The sequence below is a fragment of the Lytechinus variegatus genome, chromosome 12 (assembly GCF_018143015.1).
Source record: "Lytechinus variegatus isolate NC3 chromosome 12, Lvar_3.0, whole genome shotgun sequence".
NCBI classification, from domain to species: domain Eukaryota; kingdom Metazoa; phylum Echinodermata; class Echinoidea; order Temnopleuroida; family Toxopneustidae; genus Lytechinus; species Lytechinus variegatus.
The window spans coordinates 24,308,645-24,332,456 of record NC_054751.1 but is presented as its reverse complement, the minus strand read 5'-3'; the positions used below and the strand labels follow the sequence as shown (position 1 = coordinate 24,332,456).

The 23,812-nt window shown below is 36.7% G+C and overlaps 1 protein-coding gene across 2 annotated transcripts; it reads right to left on the bottom strand.

Annotated features, from left to right (window-relative positions):
• Positions 1–1,773: 1,773 nt before the first annotated feature.
• LOC121424976 lies at positions 1,774–23,608 on the bottom strand. 2 transcript variants are annotated; one of them, XM_041620883.1, is made up of 10 exons: positions 23,452–23,608; positions 16,828–17,018; positions 14,378–14,574; positions 13,147–13,303; positions 11,128–11,453; positions 10,738–10,851; positions 8,662–8,791; positions 6,322–6,417; positions 5,481–5,636; positions 1,774–4,211 (listed from the first exon to the last, which is right to left on the bottom strand). In XM_041620883.1, the coding sequence occupies exons 2-10, from the start codon at positions 16,939–16,941 to the stop codon at positions 3,999–4,001; spliced, it is 1,503 nt and encodes a 500-aa protein (XP_041476817.1). In that variant the 5' UTR covers positions 16,942–17,018; positions 23,452–23,608; the 3' UTR covers positions 1,774–3,998. The 2 variants fall into 2 exon arrangements, with proteins under 2 accessions (XP_041476817.1, XP_041476818.1); XM_041620884.1 differs by lacking the exon at positions 6,322–6,417.
• Positions 23,609–23,812: the final 204 nt, after the last annotated feature.

The window sequence follows — 23,812 nt, the reverse complement described above, 5'->3', positions numbered from 1 at the left end:
GTTGTGTTAGGAAGGAGAAAATACATCATTCACAATATAAATAACACGTGTATTTTTGACGAAATTACCTTTATATATTTTGGGTGAAAACCTTTTTTTTTTGCTTGTCAGTTTCCAGCTCCTGGCCCCCCTAACTTTGGGGACAGATTTCCGCCCATGCCTCATCATCACCATTATCATCATAATCATCGTCGTTATCACCATCAGAATCATCATCACTATCATCATCGTCGTTATCATCACCAGTATCATCATAATCATCGTCATCACATCCATCAGCATCATCACATTATCATCATAATCATCGTCATCATCATCGTCGTCGTCGTCATCATCAAGGTATTTATCACATAAATGAATTGTCTAACCTGATGCGAATGCAGAAGGTATGATGAAATATAACAAAATTGGAACATCGTATTTCGGAATTTATTGGCTTTTTTGTAAATTTCCGTTCTTTATTATGCCCGTAGTCAGTTTTTTTCTTCGGTTTTCTGATTTATAAAAAGTGTACTTTTGACACAATTCTAGTTTATGAGCAGGCTTGTACGTGTGTTCAGCGCATCCAGCTTTCCCAAATAAGAGGGGGTGGGAATTTTTAAATCCATATTTTCCCTGATCGGCCGCTAAAAGCTAACTAAAGGCTGAAGTTAACTAAAGGCTGAAGTACATGTACATGTTATTTCTTCTTATCTCATAAAGTATACATACATAATGCGAACGCGAAGTGTGAGCTGAAATTTGTAATATACTGACCTGAAATGGACTTGTTTTTTACTGTTTTAAAGTGGCTCGTGAGGAGGAAACATATGTCACTTACCAAATAATTTGAGCGCGAAGAGGCTAAAGCTAAAATGGCTAAAGCACATTGTTTTGATAATGAAAAAAAGTACACAAACGCAATTTTTTTAAATGATCGATTAAGACATAAAAATGTGACATTCTAAGCATTTTGCATTATTTAAGGAGAGGATTATCTAATTCAACAATATGCGAGCACGAAGTGCAAGAAGAAAAAAATAAAATCTCACAAATGGATCTATTAATTTAATGACCCTTTTAATAAGGAACAATTAAAGATAATGTATCCATAAACAATTTTTTTCAGGTTTAGATTTAAAGAACGGGACATTATGTTGACTTTCATACTCATAAAAACAAATTCGCAAAGCGCGAGGTGAAAATTTTTGTATTTATATTTGAAAACTACATTTTAAGCACATTTTGTAAAGAAAGGAGCAGTTTATCTCAATAAAAAAATTAATGAAAGTATGAAGCACGCGTTTAAAAAAAGAATACGATAAATTATCCTGATCCTGAAGCTAACATGCACTGTATAGGAACATTACCAAGGGGATACAATATTGACGTGCTATAATAAATGATGAGAACGCGTAGCACGAGTTGAATTGTGTGGGCGATTAAGACCTTATACACGGGGTATTTAAATCACCTTTTGTAATCATGAACAGGTATTTAACAAAACAATGGAAATGCAAAGCATTTATAATCTGTTTATCTGAGGGTCAATCGGATCGGGGTCGCCCTTGCCACTAGCCAGTCTCTGTGGTCTAGTGGTATAATCTGGGGGCCCGGGTTCGATTCCCAGCAGAGACATTTAGCCGGCATCACCAATTTTTCCAAAGGGCAGATAGCCCTGGGGAACCTTGATTTGACCTCCGCCTATCATTGTCTGATTGTTCTCTTCATCAATTTCTTTCACAAAAATATATAGACACAACTGTAAATTTAATCAGCAAACCAATATTGTCCGGGGGGGGGGGGGGTGAACCAATGTGTCATATCCCACACTCCCTCAACCATACACACACTTGAGTAGCGTGACGTCATGCACTTATACGCCAGTGATTATTGAGCATTGTGTCATTTTGTCAAACCAACAAACCTTGCTTCCAACAACAAGAACAACTCTTTTGTTAAAATGAATAGAAAACATTTCGCTCTTTATTTTCATGACATAAAATGCACATCGCGTTCTGAGTTCATATGTACAAATCTGAGTACATACTCCAAGAATTTTATAATTTGGGAGGGAGACATCCGAGCGTATAATTGTATACTCCTCTTGTTCATAATGCTCAGTTACACAGTCGAAATTAACAAATTTAATATACTTGCATGATTAATTCGCACCCTCTCATAATAAGTATAGACGTGTCTTCTATTGGACGGTTGAAGACGATTCACATACTAACTTCTCTGTTATATTTCAACTCTAAATATGGCAGGTTTCTCAGCAGTTGAGGGAAGTGGAACATTTGAACAATACTACTATCAAAGATTCCCCCAAACAGGGGCGGATCCAACCTTCGTCAATAGCGGAGGGGGGGGGGGGGGGCGGCGGATATTTTTCAGCTACATTTTCCGTTTCCGACCTGATAGTATGGTTATCTTGATTATTATACATATATAAAGTTTCCTTGCTTTATTGAATATATATCAAGATGTATGTAACAAAACTTTTTGTAAAAATGATTGCTGGAAATGGAAAATAAATGAAATGAAACTTTCTGGCTCAGCCAATGTGCTCTCTTGCATAGAACGTTGAAACTAATTGTTCGATGGGTGACGTCACAAACTACTCTCCTACCACTCCATCTTGCATCTCCTCATTATTTCGTATAAACTGTGGTGAAAGAGCAGGCAGACTATACTTGAGATTAACATTTAATACTACCTAGATTTTTCGTTTGCTTTCCACCCAAACGGGGTCTGCTATAGAAACGCCATTGCCAAAATAAATTTACATTTTAATACAAGAACATATTGAGTATAGCAAAAGAAATACATCTAAAGGTAAAGGTAAAAAAAACGAACGAGAGAAAATAGTATAAGTCTAAGAAGAAAGCGAGAATTACCTCGGTCATAAATTAAACATTCAAGTTGTTATTGAGTAAATGAGAATAAAACGGTATAGTAAAGCTGGCTGTAGCTAGATAATACTCGATGGTTACGATGTGGTATATTGTAATTTCAATTTGAGGCCATTATTCAACAAAGGTAAAAATTTTCGTCCCTCTTACACCTTAACTACGTGAGAAGAAATATATAATATTGCAAACATAGAATCTTTGAACTTAGAATCAGATAACTTTTCTGTGTTAATGTAACATAACGATATATGGAAATATACAAAATAACAAAATCCCATACCCATTGACGATATCCATAAAATGAGTACACCCAAAGCAACTTCCGTGAAATAATAAAATGCCAAATGAAATAGTTAAGGTAAACCCGCGCCAAAACATCCATACATTAATTACATATTTTGAATTTAATCAATAAAATCTATTTTGACATGCGGTTGATGATGGCTGAGCGCATGCCTTTGATGAAGATCTGAAATGTCATTCATTCAACCGATTTTGATATTTTGTGTATCTCAAAATCTACAACGAAATGGCTTATGGCAAAGTAGACCTCATGCAAAATAAAACATGTATCTTAATATAATAAATTCTCGATATATAATTTCTCATATTATGTTAGGCTATTGCATAACATCTCTCGTGAAAAATAGACACATGCATTTGAATGAATATACATAAATCCAACGATTTCGAATATTATGCTCGCAGATACCAGCAGCATTCTCCGACTTTATAAATTTTACACCTACAGAAACCTTGCCCGGGAAAATGGTAATTTGTTAACATGTGCAAGGTTCACAGTTGATTTTCCAATGTGGTGCTACCATAAAGTCCTTTAGCAAGATATTGATCCTTCATTCGCCAAACTCGACCCAGGTAAAGCAAATCGGTATACCCGGTAGGACACTACTCCTCGAAATGAGAACACGCAGTATTTGAAGCTGTGCAGCCGGGGTAATAGCATAGCGTGAGGAATATAAGAATTCTATTGTTACGATCGATGTTTATCATAATGTCTCTATGAGTTTGAAAGGATATTGACCTTTAGAACCATGACCTTTATAGCATAGCCTCAATGGTTGCATCTCGGCCATCGAGTGGGTTTTAATAAGGAGGAATGCTTCTGAGTATCCCCGGATGTGACGGTCTGCGGTTTGGTGTTGGATGTAAGAGAGCATCTCCTTCTTGTACAAAACGTCTTTGCAAAGCATTTGGAGCCATGGCTTGGCAGAACTCTGAGGGCTGCAAGAGCAGAACTAGGTGACCGTCTTCCGACATGTTGACATCGTTGATTGCAGAAGCTAACATATCTTTTACCTAGAGAGATTGTTCATCATCAATATTGATTAATCAATGTTTTTTTTTCAAATATGAAGACGCAAACAATGTGGAGACGTTAATCATGAGCCAACTACTAAACACATTTATAATGTGTTTAATTGGAGTTTCCTCTGTGTAGAATCACCAAAGCTTTTCCCACTCATTTTGCGAACACTTCAGGGAAAGCTCAATGATCAATAGTAAGTCAGTGCTTATGACAAATAATGCTAATATTAAGGCTGAAATAGGCCTTTATAAATTCAACGCTATAAATATAATTTGAGAATAATCATTAGGCAGCATAATAGTCAATTCTTGTATAGCGCATGGCACATTATGAATAACGTCTCTATGCGCTTCCAAAAGACTTTATAAAGATATTATTACCCTGGCTGTAGCTCAAGCAGCTTGTACGCGCTCGGCATTTCAATGATTAAATTCCTGCCAGGTACCCATTCACCTCACATGGGTTGAGTGCAGCACAATATGAATTAATTTCTTGCTGAAGGAAACTACGCGATGGTTAGGATTTGAACGCACGACCCTCTGTTTCAAAGTCGGTGAAGGATGTGGGTAGCAAAATACAATTTCAGAATTATGAATTCAATGATTGATTTATGGTTCACTATGGAGATGATGATTGATATTATGTCATTTAGTTAAAAAAATGACGTGTATTTTGATAAATATTTCAGTCAACCAAGTGGCGTAATCTGGCGTTTTGAATGGAGCTGAAGCACTATTTGGTAAATTTCGAACAAGTCAGTCGAGGAAGCGAGAGTGTTTCTGAAAGAATATTAAATAATGAATATAATTAGCCTCACTTTAGGTAGTGAAGTTGGACAGATACGGAATGAATGTCGAAAAATGCGAAAATAATGTTTATGTTTTTTTTTCTTCTTCTTTGGAGTCTAAGTCCAGGAATACCTTTCCCCTGAACCACAATAAAGTTCACAAAAATGCAATGAATGTAGTAATTATCATTAATATTCATATTTTGTTTTTGATATCAAAGTTTCTAATTTGCTTTGAAACTATTGTGACCTCTTTTCTATTTGCCAAACACGGAGCAAGAGACTTTTGGAGGGGGATAGGCGCTCTAAAATATTTAATTTATTAGTAACTATGTCATACGATATCTATTTGATATACAGGCCTAATAATGATATTATGACATTCTAATAATGATGATGGTAATAAAGGTATTAAAATTATTTTATCACTATCACCATTATTAATTTTATCTTTTTAGAATGAAATACCTACCTCATCTCCGTATGCATTGTATGGAACATGCCTGTCTCCAACAGCTGTTATGGATAACCTTTCAACAGAAGAATGGTCTGAAGCGGAGAGAGTTGTACTGATACACTTTTTACATTCAGCTATTTTGCCCATTATTCCATCTCCGTAATCTGTTATCTGAAAAAATATATGAAAATGATAAATGCTTGATATATGAATATAATAATAATAATAATAATAATAATAATAATAACACTTATTTACCCAGGGTAGCCACTCCAAGCTGTAAGCTGTTCTTCCAGCGGGCCCTGCATAACAATATGTTATTACTACTCTTCTCCATTCCCATGCATACGTCCAGCGCCTGACAAGAAGGCAGAAGGTCCCATTTTTTGAAGTCTTTGGTATGACTCGGCCGGGGATCGAACCAACGACCTCCCGTCCATGAGGCGGGCGCTCTACCACTGAGCCACCATGGGCATACATTATTATAGGTTGGAAAAGATTCATACAGCACCCGACCCTTCCTTTCTGCGACACGAAATATCCGCGCACGATTATCTCAGTCATGTTTCCTCGTAGAAATTGCATTCAAATCACTAACAAAACTGACCCACAATATGGGGACACTTTCCCCTTTTCGGGTAAAAAATGACCAGGTCTGATGACTCAAAAATTGATAAGTTTATTTTTTTATCAGCAGTGTGGCGTCAATCTGTCCCGGGGTTTTCCCAGTGCATGATACCATGGATACTGAGAAAGTACAGAATAAATCTGCCAATGACGTCGTGTATTTGGAACATTAAGATGATTACGTAACTTTGGCGGTTTTTATATGAAGAGGGGGAAGAGGTTAACATACCTCATTACCGAGGAGTTCAATGCCCAGATCGGCAAGAGACGAGATGCGTAATCGTACACGATAACCAAAAGGAAATAATTGAACCAGCAAGTTCACCTGTGAAAAATACAGATTCATTATAATCTTAATCCATAGAAAATAGGGATTATAGATTGGGTATCGTGCATAAGAAATTACCGACGCATGGCCAGTCATGTATCCGGTAATTTACTCATGGCATTGCATGGCAGATTTACTATGCATCGGTAATTACGTATGCATGATTGTAAAATAAAAAAAAGATTTTTAGCTCCCCAAATCCACCATTCTATAAAACAAATGATACACAGGTTTGTTTGTGTATCAGTAGGACTGGTGAGCATTCACTATCCATGGAAAGTATAAACCGGTTTAACAGTTCCATATTAATGCTCACATAACCTACCGATGCACTCGCATCTGTGCATTATTTGTAATTTGGCTGGCCTTGGGGTGGTACTAATTACATCTCTTGAATAAGACGATGACACAGTTCGTGTGGTTGATAAATGTCAGTCGTTCAGCCAGTCAATATAACTTTTAACGACTGAATTAAGTATCTAGCATGCCTAGACACAAATCTACTCTTTATCGACGGTTTACTCTTTATATGAAAAACTGAAGAAAATCTAAATATTGAAGATCTTTAGACAGCCTGGAAAAGTGAAGATACCGTAAGTTAAAATAACTATTTAGAGGGGTCCACACAATACACGCATTGCTTTTTAGTGGATCCCTTCATTTTCTCAGAATTTTATTTCATAATGGTTATGATATTTTGCTTATATATAATACTCTGTTTTGTTTTACTTCTACTTATGGATAAATATCATATACTGTACATGCCTGAATTTATTTTGTCTGTATAAGTTCAATGTAAATATTTTGACCACATTAATTTGTTCTTCTGTTGAAAATGAAAATAAAATAAATTGAATAAATTGAATTAATAAATTGAATAAATTGAATTAAGCTGAGCATCAATATTTACGGCAACGTATCGGACACAAATTATAATCAATTATAATCAGACACCCAAACAAACCCGACCCCCCCCCCCCATGGCTTACGTACACCATGGACTTTGTGGTAGAGTCCATGCATACACCAGGTAAATGCTTCGACATAAAGCTAGGTACATGTCGATCTTTCCATGAAGCCGGGGCGCAATTGGTGCATCATTTATTATTCTTATTATTTAAGTACCAAAACCAAACAAAAACTTCTGGGAAACACCTTAAAAATCATCGTTTTGCCCCAATTTTGTAACCATCTTCCAGAAAGTATGAGGAATGAAAAAGAGTTTCTAGCTTTTTGCTAAATTAAAATGATTTTATGAAAGCCCATTCAGTGGTGAATTTTAGTAAAGTACGTACTCACCCACCCCCTTTCAATTACTTTATCATTTTTATGCTCCTGCATTGTATTGTTTATCTATATGCATTTATGTCTACTTTCTATTTTGCATGTTTGTTTTTATTTCAATATTGTTTTTTTTTCATTAATAATATGAGTTAATTACTCAGCTGGTAAGCGGTAAAAATGCATAATGCTTGCACTGTTGTGTTAAGTAGATTATAAACCTTCGATAGGTCTATATGATTTGTCAATTTCACCTTCAGTTTGGGTTCGGTCTGGATCTTTAAAGGGAAATGAAACCTTTGGAACACGTAGGTTTGTGTCGAAACAGAAAAAATCAAAGAATAAGAAAAAGAAAGTTTGAGAAAAATCGGACAAATAATGAGAAAGCATTTGAATATTGCAATCACTAATGCTATGGAGATCTTCCCATTGGCAATACGACAAGGATGTGTGATGTCACAATGAACTTAATGGACTATAAAATACCCCCTAAATGTCTCTTTTTGCTTTTTCTTATAGTGATACAAACTCTTTATCCATGATGCATTCTTTAAAAATCTGTATTACATGCCCTCCTATAGAAAAAAACACACGTTCTACAGTTAGATGTGATAAAAGAGGCAGTTTAAGTGAAATATGTACTAAAGTAATGGGGAGAATTGTTCACAAGTGACATCACGCATCTTTGTCGCATTGCCTATGTGAGGATCTCCATACCATTAGTGATCGCAGTAATCAATATTTTTTCTCATTATTTGTCCATTTTTTCTCAAACTTTCGTTGATCTGTTTCTTTGATTTTTCTGTTTTCACTTAATTAAGCTATCTTGTTCTAAGGGTTTCATTTTCCTTTAAGCACCCTAATCGGGTGCAAAGATGAATGTGGAAGACGGAAACTAGAACTCGTACGGTCAGGTGTTATACATCATCTAAGGGGGCCATAATTATTTCTTATTTTTACCGTGTTAACAGCACTGGTTAGGATGTAGTCAATGGCTTTATCAGCGGAGACAGGTTCTTGTTTGTTCACTTGTAGGATACGTGTTCCGATGAACAGCTTACTTTGTAAACTTTCTGGACACGACCTTACACTGGGAAACAAAAATATACAAAACGGCAGAAATGTGAGATTCGAATCAGCCTCAGAAATCAATGACAATTAAATATTTAAATGGTTCAGATTTAAAGACAAAATTAGTTTTGTAAGCGAACAAGTATTATACAAATGAAAGTAACAACTAAAAATCGACAAGTTGAAGAGTTTCCTTTTTCAAAAAATTTAGCAGATTTAGTGAAATATAGTTCATTCAATAATGCAAATCCTTTGCAATCATTTAACTTTTTGTCGAATATATTTTTATTCAATAAAATTTAAAATGAAATAAAAATTGGCTAAATCACAGCAAAGTCAAATAACATAGGAGCTAAAAGGAGTAAGTGAAGGATACAAGGAATAAGAAAATGCTGGCTCGGTCATCTCTGAACAAAACTGAACACCCCAAAACGAATGAAAACAAGGGAGGGGGTGGTAAAGAAGTGATCGGTCAAAGTTTGACCCGGTCATATCGAAGTACACTGAAACAATCCCTAAATATAAACAAATAATATATCAACTCGCCTCTTCCAATGTAAACAAAATCGGAAATTATTTCAGCAAATGCATTTGAATGCCCAGTGAAACAGTGCTTATCATAAACTAAATCAAACAATATGCACAAAGTAAAGACTTAACTTACTGATCAAAAAATAGAAAAGACCTTAGAACAAGAATAACCTAATAACACAATTTCATAAATAGATAGATAAGAAGGTCCACTTTTGAGCTTATGACTGCAATAGCTCTCGATAACATCATGCAATACCATGAGCAACTTTTATGAATTAGAAAATAATTATGATTCACATTAATGAATGAATGTTATTTTTCAAAATATGGCGTAAATTGGTGGGAGCAAGGGATGGGGATGGGGGGGGGGGGGTGAGGTTAATGTGACCAGGTATTCTTTCTCTTGATTAAGCGGAGATGTTTATTGCTGAACATTTTTATAAATTATGGCATTCTACGTGTCACTGATTGATTATATTTTGTTAATTTTGAAACGAAGATGAAAAAAAATCTAAAATTAATGAAATACAAATGTATACTTTCTTATTCACCTAAATGATTAGTTCATGCATATCGATATTAAGTATATTCTTAAATAGGGGCGGCACTGAAGGGGCAAAGGGACTGCCCCTATTTTTTAAGTAGTTAAAAGGAGCCAGAGCAAATAGAGGTGTAAATGGAAAAGGGCAAAAAAGGCAGAAAAGGGAACTGTAAATAGAGAAGCCTGCATAAGGCATAACTCTTTATTTATCTCCTTTCAGGCCACCCTACCCCTGATCAAAATACCCTGTCAACGCCCTTGTTTTCACAAAATAAAAACATGCCGTAAACTAAATCTAAATCCACATGCATTTCTATGAGTTTGTGCATTCCATTGAACAGAAACAACGAAGGGGTAAGTAAAAATTAGCGTGCTGATATAGAATACAAAAACAGCAACTAAAATAAGAACAATTATACCGTGTATGAACACTTTAATTGTTATTTGGTATGATTTATGGCAAGGCAATCATGCAAGGGGTACCCTTTCACATTTTACTTACCCCTGATTTTCAGTCCTGCATTGGTCACAGTTCCATGTGAAAGAATAACATGATTTATAAAAATGCGACATAAGATCAACAAAAGAAACTTTTCTTATGTTTCCTCAATTTATAAAACATTCATCAATTCATCCGTTTGGGTCAAAATGTATAAAAGTTGACATTAAGGTAACTTTGTAATTCAGTTACCATGACAACAATGCTCAACTGCCAATCAAAATCAAGGATTCCATGGTAGGTGGAACATGTAAAGACGCGACAAAATTCCAAACTTCAACTTCATCAAGCACGTGAATACTGTTAATTCTTTATTTTTCTCATCCAATAATAAAGATATATACTCGTAGTGGATACGCACTTTAACTTCATGAATCTTCAATGTACTTACTACAGAGATCCTAGGTAGGAGGCAAAGACATTATTGATATCGGCCGTTTCTAAGAATTCTTCTTTGTTAATGGCCACGCTCAACTTTTCTTGACTGCATTCAAACCCAATGTGCCTGAAAGAAACAAGAAATGACACGAGAAGAAATAATATAACTTGCATTGAAAGATCCGATTAAGTACTAAATGTTTACTTGCATTGAAGTGGAAACATACACATTTTTCGAAGAAGTAAGTTTTTTTTCTCAATATATCAATGTGTAATTATTGATAGTAAATATGAAATATAGAAATGGGGAAATTTAGATTTAGGGATCCAAATTTGATTTGCAATATTTTTATTGATTGAAAGTTTCTTGCATCACTCCATATCATGACTGTATGATCCTTACGTGCATTGGTAGTCTTGGAGCACGTTGAGTGAATGTGTGGATGTCAGTTCACCAAAGGGTTGAGTTGGACATTCTTGTCTTCCTTCATGTCTCTGACGCACTTGCTGATCATGTTGCTGATGTTGTTCGTGTTGTCCTTGTTGTTGCCCCTTCATCTCGTGAAGCTTCCGGTTCGTCTCTTCGAGGACAATGCCCGCTTCTTCATCGACCGCATAGCTCTTTCTATTGCTTGGTGTGTTTCCAGGAGTTGGACTGACTTTGTCATATCCTACCACCTCTCCTATGTGACTCTCTTCTGGGGAGCTTTGACCATCTCTTTGACTCTCCTGTAGTAATAACAACAGCAACAATAATAATCATGCTATTAATAATTTTGGAGCGCGCTTTATGGGTGTTTTGAAGCGCACAGGTAGGCAGACTTAATGTAAACAATGAATCCGTTAATCACAAAAGGGTACAACGGTCAGCTCTATCAAGGGGACGCGACACACTGTATGTACATCAAGGAGCCTCAGGGGATGAAGACGACGTTGAGACGGCAGCACCCGCACCAGCATCGTCATCATCCCCATCAAAATCTGATTCCCCGTCTGATTCAGCCGCCGGCGCATTCGATGTCAGTATAGGGGAAGGGGACTTACAAACACCTTATTCGTCGGTCTTGGTCTACATGAAATTAATTCAGGGGTTTATTTATCAGTCGACTGTCAAATAAAAAACTCTTCTAATAAATACTTTAAAAGTGGTGCCATTAAAACACCACGGGAATGTATTCATGAGGTGCCACAACCCGACAACCAACGTCGTAGTGCATTACCAGTTCTTCTCTCGTTAAAACTAAGTGGTGTATAACCGAGTAAATATGAGACGAAATTTGAATACCCGAATTTGAAATTAGACTAAAGGGCGATCGGGTTAAATTGCAATTTAGAGCTCGGTCACAAATGCCATTAGGAACTGATACGAACGTAGTACGAACGAATTTTAGACAATTTCGTAAGATGTCAAGAAGGCCGAACGAAACCAGCGTTCGCATACCATTCGTAAGTTTGCAGTTTGGTCAATGGTCTTGTCCAATTTTTTTTTTAAACTAGTATGTACGAAGCCCATACAAACGTCGTAAGAACAACGTCAGAACCAAGCAAGATATTTTGTGGTTTAATATACTATTCCAGAAGCCTTTCAATTTAATATGATCGTAAGAAGGCCTTAAGTTGTTCTTAGAGTATTCTTATGCCGTTTGTAAGAACGCTTTACGAACAGATGTTCGTACGGCGCTTTTACAAACGCCGTTCGAAAGGGATTCATAAGGGCTATTGTCGAGTCTTAGGGGATATAAAGCCAAACGAAGGTATTTCAATGTCCACTCTGCACGTGGTCGTAATATTCTGCATGAAATAATGAAGGGTCAAGAACTTGTAGGAGTATGTTGAATATAAAACCAAATTTCCTTTATATTATTCTTGTACGCATTGAAAATAGTCAATTTCTCACATGTTGATACCACCCTGCACACTAAGAAATAAAGGTTCAAAATTGAACTCCGAAAGGTTGATGCAAAATCAGCACCCTATACGGGTTGAAAAATTAATCAGGGGTTCAAAAATTGAACCCTGCGGTTTGGGTTCATTTTTGCTCCCTGTGGGTTCAAAACTGCACCCTATAGGGATTCAATTTAAATTTAGGGGTGCAGTTTGGAACCCGCAGGGTGCAAAAATGAACCCCAACCGCAAGGTTCAGTTTTTTTTTCAAGAAGGTCATAAGATGTTCTAAGGATTTAAAAGGTGTTCCTACGCAACTCGTTAGAAGGCCGTAACAATCTATTGCCCATCAACGAATGTCTACGAACTCCATGCAGAACTATGAACTCCATGCAGAATATGACCCTTGCTTTAATAGAATTCAGTTGCTGATAGACGAACTGAACTGATTTATTACGAACTGGGATAAGATCTTCTGGAATGAGAACAAACATAAAGTACACCATCGAGTTGGTGTGGACCAATTAAACAGACCTACCTCGAAACCGTCAGGCACGCTCGGGGTTGACAATGTATGACCCACTCCTTTGTTTCGCCATGTTCGCGGTTTAACGCCAGTCTGTATTCTACGGCGACCAGGAGGTAGAGTCTGTCCCGTGAGTTTACACAGTTCAACCTCCCAATCATCTGCATCGCTTGAATTAAGAATAATAAAATAAGTCAGTTGACTAGATTAGGAATGCACTAAACAATCGTTTAAGATTCCAAATTAAAATCCATTTTGTAGGAAGAATAATAGTCTCTTTCCAGTCATTTCTTTCCACCACAGCATCCCGTCGCATTGTACTTACCTGGCAAACCTTTTCAGGAGGGGGCAAAGATATTCTTATCAGCCCGGGAGTCCCCCCTCCCCCCCAAAACAATTGAATCGACATTATTTACTAAAATCTGCTCGCAATTTTTCGTCATATCTTGGTATTTACTTTCCATATCGCAAAGTGAAAAACAATATAAAAAATATATATGGTACATGTATATCAATAATAAAAAATCAAAAGAATAATGAAATTGCTGGACGAACCAACCCTTACATCCAGAAAATGTTAATAAAATTGTTACTCTACATGATACTTCTCTCACCTCTGAGTCTCTCCATCTCTCTCATACACTCTTTTTTCTCTCTGTCTCTTTCTCCCCTATAGGCTTATCACTGTTTTCCATTATTTTTGCCATGAGACATTTACTAAAAGAAAACCTTAATTTTGATAAAACACTGTTATTTTGTTTTTATTATTTCATTTACTTATGTTCCTCAAATTGTATTTTTGTTCATGTAAAACTTTGTATTTTTGTTTCCAATAGAATATATGGCAGATGCCAGTGATGTTCGAAGAAATTCAATTCAACCAAAATGAATTCACAAAATTCAAGTAAGATAATTGAGATAAACAATAATAAAACAAATTAAACAATAATGAAAAAAAACAATCTTCACACTAAGAAATAAAGGTTCAAAATTGAACCCCGAAAGGTTGATGCAAAATCAGCACCCTCAGGGTTCAAAAATTGAACCCCTGATTTGGGGTTCAAAAATTGAACCCTGCGATTGGGGTTTGGGGTTCATTTTTGCACCCTGCGGGATCAAAACTGCACCCCTAGGGGTTCAAACTTATCCTTAAAAACCAACCCCCCTCTTCAAATATCTATCCCGGGCCAAAGGGTCTTTTTCATTTAGAGATGTACATGTAGATGATACCATGGTTTCATACCTTTTGTCGATGATAGTGAGAAAGGTAGTATAAATATCTGGTTTTTCGCCGTATTCCAAGCAGAAGTATTCCTTGTCGTATTTGTGCCTCGTCACCTTGGTTATCTTAGGAAGGATAAGGATCGGCCTGGTCTGACATGATCCATATATGGATAAACATTTATCGTCACAGTTCAGCTCACACAAGTTGGACGACCTCTACAGAAAGAACCGAAGACAAATTTACTCCAATATAACTTGTTCTTGATAACTGGACTCACTGGAGTCACTTCAATGTAAAAGAGTTGAAATTAATTATCCAGCTGGTTGCATCCGATATGACTATACAGTGCGTATCAAAAAAAGTTTACACTTTGAAAAAGCTATAGGAATTAAAAAAAATACAACATGTTGGTAATTCTTTCACATAAGATCTTGGGTTTGGGTCTCATCTACTCGGGGGGGGGGGGGGGCACTTACATTGACGAGTGGATAACATGCGCGACAAAAAAAACACATAAAAAGGGTGTCCTTTTCACGACAGGGCACGTTACGTACGTAACGTAATAAGGGTGTCAAAACACAAAAATAATGAAAAAAGGGTATCTATTTCGCTAGGAAAAATACGTGTTAAGGGTCGAATTTGCGGGGATGATAAAATTAAAATGGTTTATAAAGGATGTCCTTTTTGCCCAAACACTTCGTGTTTAGAGTCTGATTTGTGCAAGGTGTAGAACGTGGGGTCGTACCATAGAGCAGGGTCGTACAGTACTAAACCAATTAAGGTAAAGCCGACGACCGAAGGACCCGTAACAATAAAACATTCCTTTACTTGTTTAGGGGTTCATTTCAGGGAACATTTGCCAAGAGTATCGTTTTGTTTCCAATACTTGTGAAGGGTAGGGTTTCACACGCCAATACTTGTTAAGGGGTACATTTTCAGAATATGGAAATTACGTGTTTAGGGTGCTTTTCGAGACCCCATGGTCGCGCATGGTATCCACTCGTGAATGGAAGTGGCCCCCGGGTACCCTTATCACGTTACGTACGTAACGTGCCCTGTCGTGAAAAGGACATCCTTTTTACGTGTTTTTTTGTCGCGCATGGTATCCACTCGTCAATGTAAGTGCCCCCCCGGGCTCATCTTTCCAATGAAAGTAAAAGTTATGACAGAATGCTACACTTGAGTGAGCATTGTCCATTTTTGTAAAGCTCGCAGAAATCTGTTTGCGCAGAAATGCTCGTTTTCACGCCGTGTCAAGGGGAAAGGGCGAAATAAAACCCTGCGAAACATTTCTCATACATTTCCCTTGCACTCTTAGTCAATTGAAATAAAATGGATACATTCAAGCATTTTGAATCAATTTTGCCGCCCTAATTGAAATTTCAACACTTAGAAAGCACAACCTTTACGGTATTTGTGCAAGTTGGATCTGGGGACATAACTAAATCTGAACAAAACTGTATACCACACATCTCCGGCATTTTTTTACTAAGTTTTTATCATTTAAAGTGGGTTTAAATTTTATTTTTTATTTAATACTTGTTTCTCCACACTTTTCAAAGCTTGACAATGATTAACAAAATGAAAATCAAGCCTAAGCCATTTCATGTAAATCATAGCTCAATGTAACGCAAATATCGTCACGATGGCTTTGGTATGTGGGGGAGTGGGGTGGGCCGCAATGCACTCTTCGAAGTGTTTTGGGCAAGGAAACAAGTTTAAAAAGGTAAAAGATATCTTCAAATCAATTTTTCTAGCTAAATTCCACATGTTCTTCATGATTAAGGTCTACTTTTATTCGCATAACTATTTCAAAGTTCTGCGAAAATCATTTTTCACTAACTTTTCAAAAGTAAGAGGTGCTCACTCAAGCAGAAATATGTTTTCGACAGTTATATCGTCATTTGCTTAAATGGATCTGTACCAATGTTAAAATATGGGAAAATCTTCAGGATATTACAAATGTACAATTTTACAGGATTTTTTCTAAGTGTAAACTTTTGTTTTGATACGCACTGTATATTTCTTTACAATATTTTCTAGTCAAATATATGTATATCATTTGTATATCAAAATATACCACTAACATTTGCATCCGGTTGACCATTTTATAGTCTGATTTTTAGAGCGTGTTCAATACACTGCTAAACTTATGATAAGAAATAGTATAAGGTATATTTATTTTGAGGACATTTTATTTCTTGTACACTGGCGTAAATCCAGGGGGAGGTTGGAACCAAACTTTTCGTTCGGGAGGGTAGCATGTAAATCACCCTATACGTGTACTTTCAACGAAAGAAATTACAACTACATAGCACTGAGTAACATATATCATTATGAAAGTCGTGATATGTTTGAATGCCGTTGACATGATTAAATAATGTAATTTCGTGTCTTTTTTAAAAATTTGTTTTCAAAGTGTATGTTCAAACGCAGAAAGATACTTTTGAATAAAAAAAATCACACACCTTCTCGCTATTCTTAGTTAAGCTCTTGTCATCGGAGATCGGTTTTTGTTGACTGTAGAAGAAGTTACCAGTGATTGTTCGATTTTTACTTTTGTCTTTCATCGGTACGTCCATTACAGCGTTGAGAAGTCCTGATATTTACTGAACCCTTTATCTGGCAGATGAACGCAGTTTTGTTTCACTCGTTAAAGCTGCAATGATAATAGTACATACAATTGCACTCTTGATCCTTATCTATATCAGATTCTTACTGCTCTTTAGGGTCAACCAATGGTTTTTTTTAAAGAATAGTTTTTAATAACTTGTGTTAAACAATAATTTTTGGTAAAATATACATGTATGTTCACCAATCTTTATCGCTGTAAGGCCCTTTCTCTTCTTAAAAAAATCTTTAAAAACTCATCTGCATGAAAGGCATATTCTTACCCAGAGGGACACATTTTCCCGACAAAAAGTTTGACAAGCAAAAAAAAAGGGTTTCACCTAAAGTTGAAGGTAATTTTGCTTATTTTTTGCAAAGCAGGCTAAAACCAATGGGACTATACCTCGCCCGGAGAAAAAGAAGAGACATAGAGGGGGAGGAGCGCCCCTAATTTTCACGAAAACGAGCCCTATGTTGCTGTTCATTTCGTTTTTACCACATCACTCAAACGATTCCATCTATTGGTATGATTGATAACAATTTCAATAATTGAATATCCAAGCAATTACTGATTCAATAATCATACCTTGCACCAATAAAAGCATCGAAAATCATATTCCAATATCCCTCGTATATCTATATCTTTTTTCTTCGTAACTTCCTCTTCCTTGTCAATGTCAACAATGCTCAGCACAACAATAACAAAATTTGCACAATATCTACAAATTTCAATGTGAAGTAGAATCATTATAATCAACCTGATCGCTTTCATAGCTCATTTTCACAGCCCCCCGCCCCGCTTTGAAGAAAAGTTCCTGTGTAATGCCGTGATCAGTGGCGTAACTACGGGGGGGGGGGCATGGGGGGCACGTGCCCCAATTGGCTCGCCAAAAAATAAAAAAAATAAAACGGGGAAAAGGAGAAAAAGAGGGAGAAAGGAAGAGAAGCGTATTGGGAAAGAAGAAATTATGAATGATTATTATGTTATATTACACAATAATGATGTTATGTTACAGAAGAAACATTTTTTCATAACTTTTTGAAACATAATTTGTTCAGGGACTAAGTCTTCACTGTTCTTGGTGCTCGCATTGTCTGTTTATATGTTAGATCAAATCTATTTGAGAGACCTGACGTTGTCAAATCAAGTCAATATACACCAAATATATTTCCTCGCACTTCGAGTTATTATTGTTTTATGTAGTGACATATGCTTCTTTTTCATGACTACTTTAAGGTCTAATGGCCTGGTCACACCGCCCGAGCGTTGTTGGAGCGGTCGTGGAGCGGAAGTGAGAGATGGTCGAATTTCGCTCACAAAATTGGGAAAAACCGAAAACAAAATAAAAACAATCGAAATCGAAACCGAACATGGTGAACAGTAGCGAGCGGTGATGATTTTTTCTCTCCGCTCCACGACCGCTCCAACAACGCTCGGGCGGTGTGACCAGGCCTTTAATATAAAACATTTCTTGTCCGTGCTTAAGTTCGCATGTCCGTTTTCTGATCTAAATATCAAAAAAATTCAGCTCGCGCTTCGCATCATTTGGTTAGTGAAATACGTATGGTCTTCATGAATTCCTACAAACAAACCTTAAAATGCCCCTCTTCAGGTCTTAATTTTCAGCTTGCGCTCGCAATATTTGATTAGTAAGATAAAAAAATAATAATAACGTTTTATTTACCCAGGGTAGCCACTTCAATTAGGAAACTGCTCTACCATGCAGCGGGCCCTGCATAACACAACATGTTTGCGTATGATAATCAAGAATACAATGACTATAAAAAGTGCTTCATGTGTTTGGATGAAATTCTGACAAAATCAGCAAGCGCTTGGCACTCGCATTAGATGACTATGGTGATATATGTATACTCTTAATGGATTCCTTAAAAGTAGTCCTTGTTTAGAGTTAATATATACACCAATTTCAGCTCGCATTCCTTTGAAATGTTTGATTTTAGCAAAATAACCCCGACAGAGTACATGGAGTATGATATTTATTTGTATTTTAGATGTCTGCATTTATACTTTGTAATGCATAATTGTCTAGTCAAAAGAAAAGTGCATTTTGGCCGATGAGAATAAACCTGTTGAGTCATGATGTCAGTGTGTTTTAGTTGGGACATCCCCCGCTAAAGAACCGCGACGAACATTCTTTGAAATGTTTGATTTTAGCAAAATAGACCCTTTCATTTCATGTGCAATGATTACATGAAATTATACTGAATGTTACGACTATTCTAAGTCTTTTTTTTTAGATGGGGGTCGGGGTTATAAGCAGTCCAGCCTTTTTATGGTGGGCTGAAATAGAACCAACTATAAGAGGAAGTACGCCATCCTTTTAATTTATGCTACACAAAATCAGTTTTACTACTCAAATCAATATAGATTCGGGTCACTTGATAAAATGAATATGGTCAAAAATGTTTATATCTTTTCGTTAAAACAAAAGATCAATTTGGCAAGAATCCTTTATTTCTAAAACAAAACCAAAAAATCCTATCTAGTCCCCATCTATGAAAGTGCATTAAAATTAGAATATATTATTTCACATTTAACCACTACTACCTCTACCGAATTGAAAATTTGAAGGATAAAAAATGTCCCCCATTGTCTATGAACCATTTGCATGATGACTTGGCCGAATGATTTATGTCAAATTTATATAGGTAATCGCTATTTGTTAATAGCAGTGGAATATATATTTTTTTATTTCATAATGCTTTTACCAGTCTACACAATGTATGATCATGATATAGGAACGTCTCTTGCAGCTTTCCTAATTTGTATACTTGATGATTAAAACAATGATATCATTTTCTTTATATCTATATAGAAGAGAGGCACAATGAACTAGTTTATAGTAGCGTATTATGGGGTGGGTTCTTCTAGCTGTTACAAAACACTCTAAACAGAGAACAATTTTAGATATACTCTGTGTTTTTTTTTTAAGAAGCAGCACGGGAAACAAGACATTGCTAACGTTTTGGTGAAAGACCTTTACTTTCGTTTAATCAAAGATCTCCAAAACCAGTCATACCAGGAATTCACCAACTCCAAAAACCGACCGATTTAAGTGTTATTAGAAATAACGTATATAGCAGCCCTTGGTCAATCTGCGGAGCCCCGTCTTGCAAAGAATTGAGAATGATCCGATGAATCATAACTATGGAAAGCCAGCGACTTAAACATCCATAAATGCATTTGTGTTCATAATTTTTTCAATAGATGACGTATATTCATACATTCATCATTGTCTTGATAATTCAGTGTGTTTCACATTCTTTACATAGGACAATGTGCAAATTTCCTGTATGGAAAATTATGACAATGATGGATTTCCATATAGTTGAGGTTGATCGGATCAGTCACAATTCTTTGGTAAGACCGGCCCCAGGAGTCGGTTTGCCTGTGTGGGCATGACTGTAACCTGACAGAAATGTAAATAACATTTTATTTACAGGGGTGCATTTTTCATTGTGATGTTTACTCTAACGTGTTTTCTTATTCACCGAACATGAACGCAGAAGTTTTTTTTTATATAGAGAATTCAAGTGTAAGTAATCGAATTCTTTCATATCACTTTGGTATGTTAAAGATTCTGTGAACATGGTGAACCAACAATCGTATCGTATAATAGCCTTGACAAGTGCATGGAGCGCCTCTGGCAGTCTAGCCTGCATGCAGTACCCGAATCAATAATATAGCAGCAGTGCTGAATTTGAAAACATTTTTATTCACAAAAACACCATCCGTAATTATAATGATATGTATGTTCATGGACCCGAAATTACATTAGACCTTGGTTATGTGACTTGTCATTGATACTTAATTACCCCTATGTCCACATTTCATAACCTATTTCCATAAACTTTCAAACTTATGATGGCAATTCAACAACTACCCCAATTTGGCCAAAGTTCATTGAGTCTAAATGACCTTTGACCCTAGTCATGAGACCCGAAACTCGCACAGGATTTCCAGTGATACATGATTACTCTTCTGTCCAAGTTTCATGAACTGTAGATCCATACATTTTCAAAGTTATGACGGCAATTAGAAATATACCCCCAACTTGGCCAAAGTTCATTGACCTAAATGACCTTTAACATTAATCATGTGACCTGAAACTCAGGATATGAAGTAATACTTCATTACCTTTATGCCCAAGTTTCAAGAACTAGGTTTATATACTTTCCAACTTATGATGACATACCACAAACTAAACCGTAGGTTAAGATTTTCATGTTGATTCCCCGAACATGGTATAAGTTCATTGAACCTAAACGACCTTTGACCTTGGTCATGTGACCTGAAACTCAGGCATGATATTTAGTAAAACTTGATGAACTTGTGTCTAACTTTCATGAACTAGGCCTATATACGTTTTAAGTTACATAGACTCAAACCCCAAGCACCTTCTGATCTTGAGATTCTCCCGCCTGGATCCCAAAGCAAACTGGAGACTCCAACTTGATTTGCGCGAAGCGCACATCACGAGCGCGAAGTCCCTTGCGGCCGGGGTGTAGGGCCCACTTAAGGGCCCTGGGGGCTCTAGGGTCCTAGAGCTCTCCCGTGCTATCTCAGGCTAATTTTCAATATATGATGGCTCTAAGTAAATAACAATTCAATGAATCAAATCATAAAACTTCTTGACCAAGAAACACGAACACATCACCCCTATTCTCCGATCACTGCATTGGCTTCCGGTTCACTCTCGCATAACGTTCAAAATTCTACTAATTGTATACAAAATTACCCATAATATGTCACCCAAAAATATCTCCAAGACCTTATTTCCCTTCGTTCTTCCTCTTCTGTCAGATCCCTACGTTCTTCTTATTCCTATAATTTGATTCATGGCCCTCGCACTACAAGACCCGATATGGTGATAGTGCATTTTCTGTAATTGCATCCACCCTCTGGAATAAACTCCCAACTCGTATAAAAAATGCTCCCTCCGTTGAAATTTTCAAGTCGTCACATAAAACTCACCTTTTCTCATATTTTTTTTGATTGACTGTATATTTTTATAATCTGCCAACCTGTGCGCTTTGAAACACCAGTATAAAGCGCCCTACAAATGTTATTATTATCATTATTATATCATTATTCATGCATGCATATATGAAATTGATAAGCATCTACAAAACCATACACTTCTGCTATATCTGTATTCGTATCAACCAGTGAAGACATAATAAATACTACCTCACCTTAAATTGACAATTCTATATCCATCTTGTCTAATATGGGCCTGTTTTTAAGGACTTACACATAACTTTGCCACAAGGATAACTACCATGGTAAAGGGGCTCATCAGCCAATCACAATGAAGCTTTCCATGGTAGTTGCCATTATCATGATAATGGCAAAGTTATACAAAAGTTGCAAGTCCTTTGTGAAACGGGCCCCTGATGGTGATCTGTAGAGTACGATTGCTTAAAGTTGGTTATCAGCAATTTTACTGCTTCTCTAATTATTTCACATGGTATTCCTAAAAACCAAAATGTAGAAATTTCCTCAATTTTTAAAATTCTGATGATATATAGTAATCAATTCATGTCATGCCATGTTATCAATTCTTTAGTATATGCTACGTTGGAGGGCCTATACTCTAGGAGGGATAGATAGCTCGCGCCCGCTAAATACGAGATTGCGCACAGCTTTGACGCTCTAGTTACCTTAAAATCTGCTTGGATATATGAAAATTCAATTCCAGTTTTAAAATAAACGCGTTTGGGCAGGGGAAAGATTATACATCTTAAGCGGGAGAAACAGAGCCTGGGCGGGAGATATTAAATCTCAAGCGGGAGAACGGGAGATTTTGGGAAAATGGTCTTTTGGCGGAAAATCTCCCACCGAAAGTGGGAGAGTTGGAGTCTCTGAAGTTATGTCATTTCAAAAACATAATTGTCGGTAAAAAACTTTACACTCTTAAAAAATGATTATTGTCAAAGACTATTATGTTGGTGATGGTGAATATGTACCCAACTGACAAAGAATCTCCCAGAAGTTTGGTTTCTTTCGACCACTTTTATCGGTCGGACTGATATTCACCAAAGACATTTGTTCACATAATATACGCAAGGTTCATACAAAGCGCTAAGTTCAATATCATGAATATTATACATAAAATGATGCTGAAAATATCCGCGCAACGTTCTTGCTGCAAAGTATGAGTGAAGAGAGAGTTGACCCACAGGATCATGATACTGATAATGAAAACGTAGGTATAAGAGCCACGATCAGCTCGGATCGGACCTAGTGAGGACGTAACGAAGACGTAGTGGCAATCCGTCCGGCGCCAAACGGAATACATCTGTGCTCAAACTAAACTCATCATGATCACTGCTTTTACAGCAAGAATGTTGCGCGGACATCATGGACATAGCTTGTGCGGGCGGTTTCGCATTCAACAAAAATAATGGCAGCTGCCGACTGTTCCCGGCGACTGTTAAATATTTTACGAGATTCTTACCTTGGCTTACACCTAGCTGGAAGTGAACAAGCTTGGATGATAGAAGAAAAATGGAGTCTACTGAAACAAGGTATCTCATACCATTTTTCTTCCGGCAAGATAATGACATCAAACTAAGTTGTGAAGGTGATGCTCACTCTTTTGTTGAAGGGTTACATAGACCATAGAGCTATAGACCTACCACAAAATCGAACGAAGGCTGTGTTACAACGATTCGTCTCGGCTCGGTTAGTCGGTAAATCCAAGTACATGGTGGCCGGGGTATCTCTTTGCTCTGATTAGGTCCATGCTCTGATGGAGAGCGAGCATTTTGTCATAGCAAATACCCCATGATGTAAAAACAACAACAAAAAAACGTATA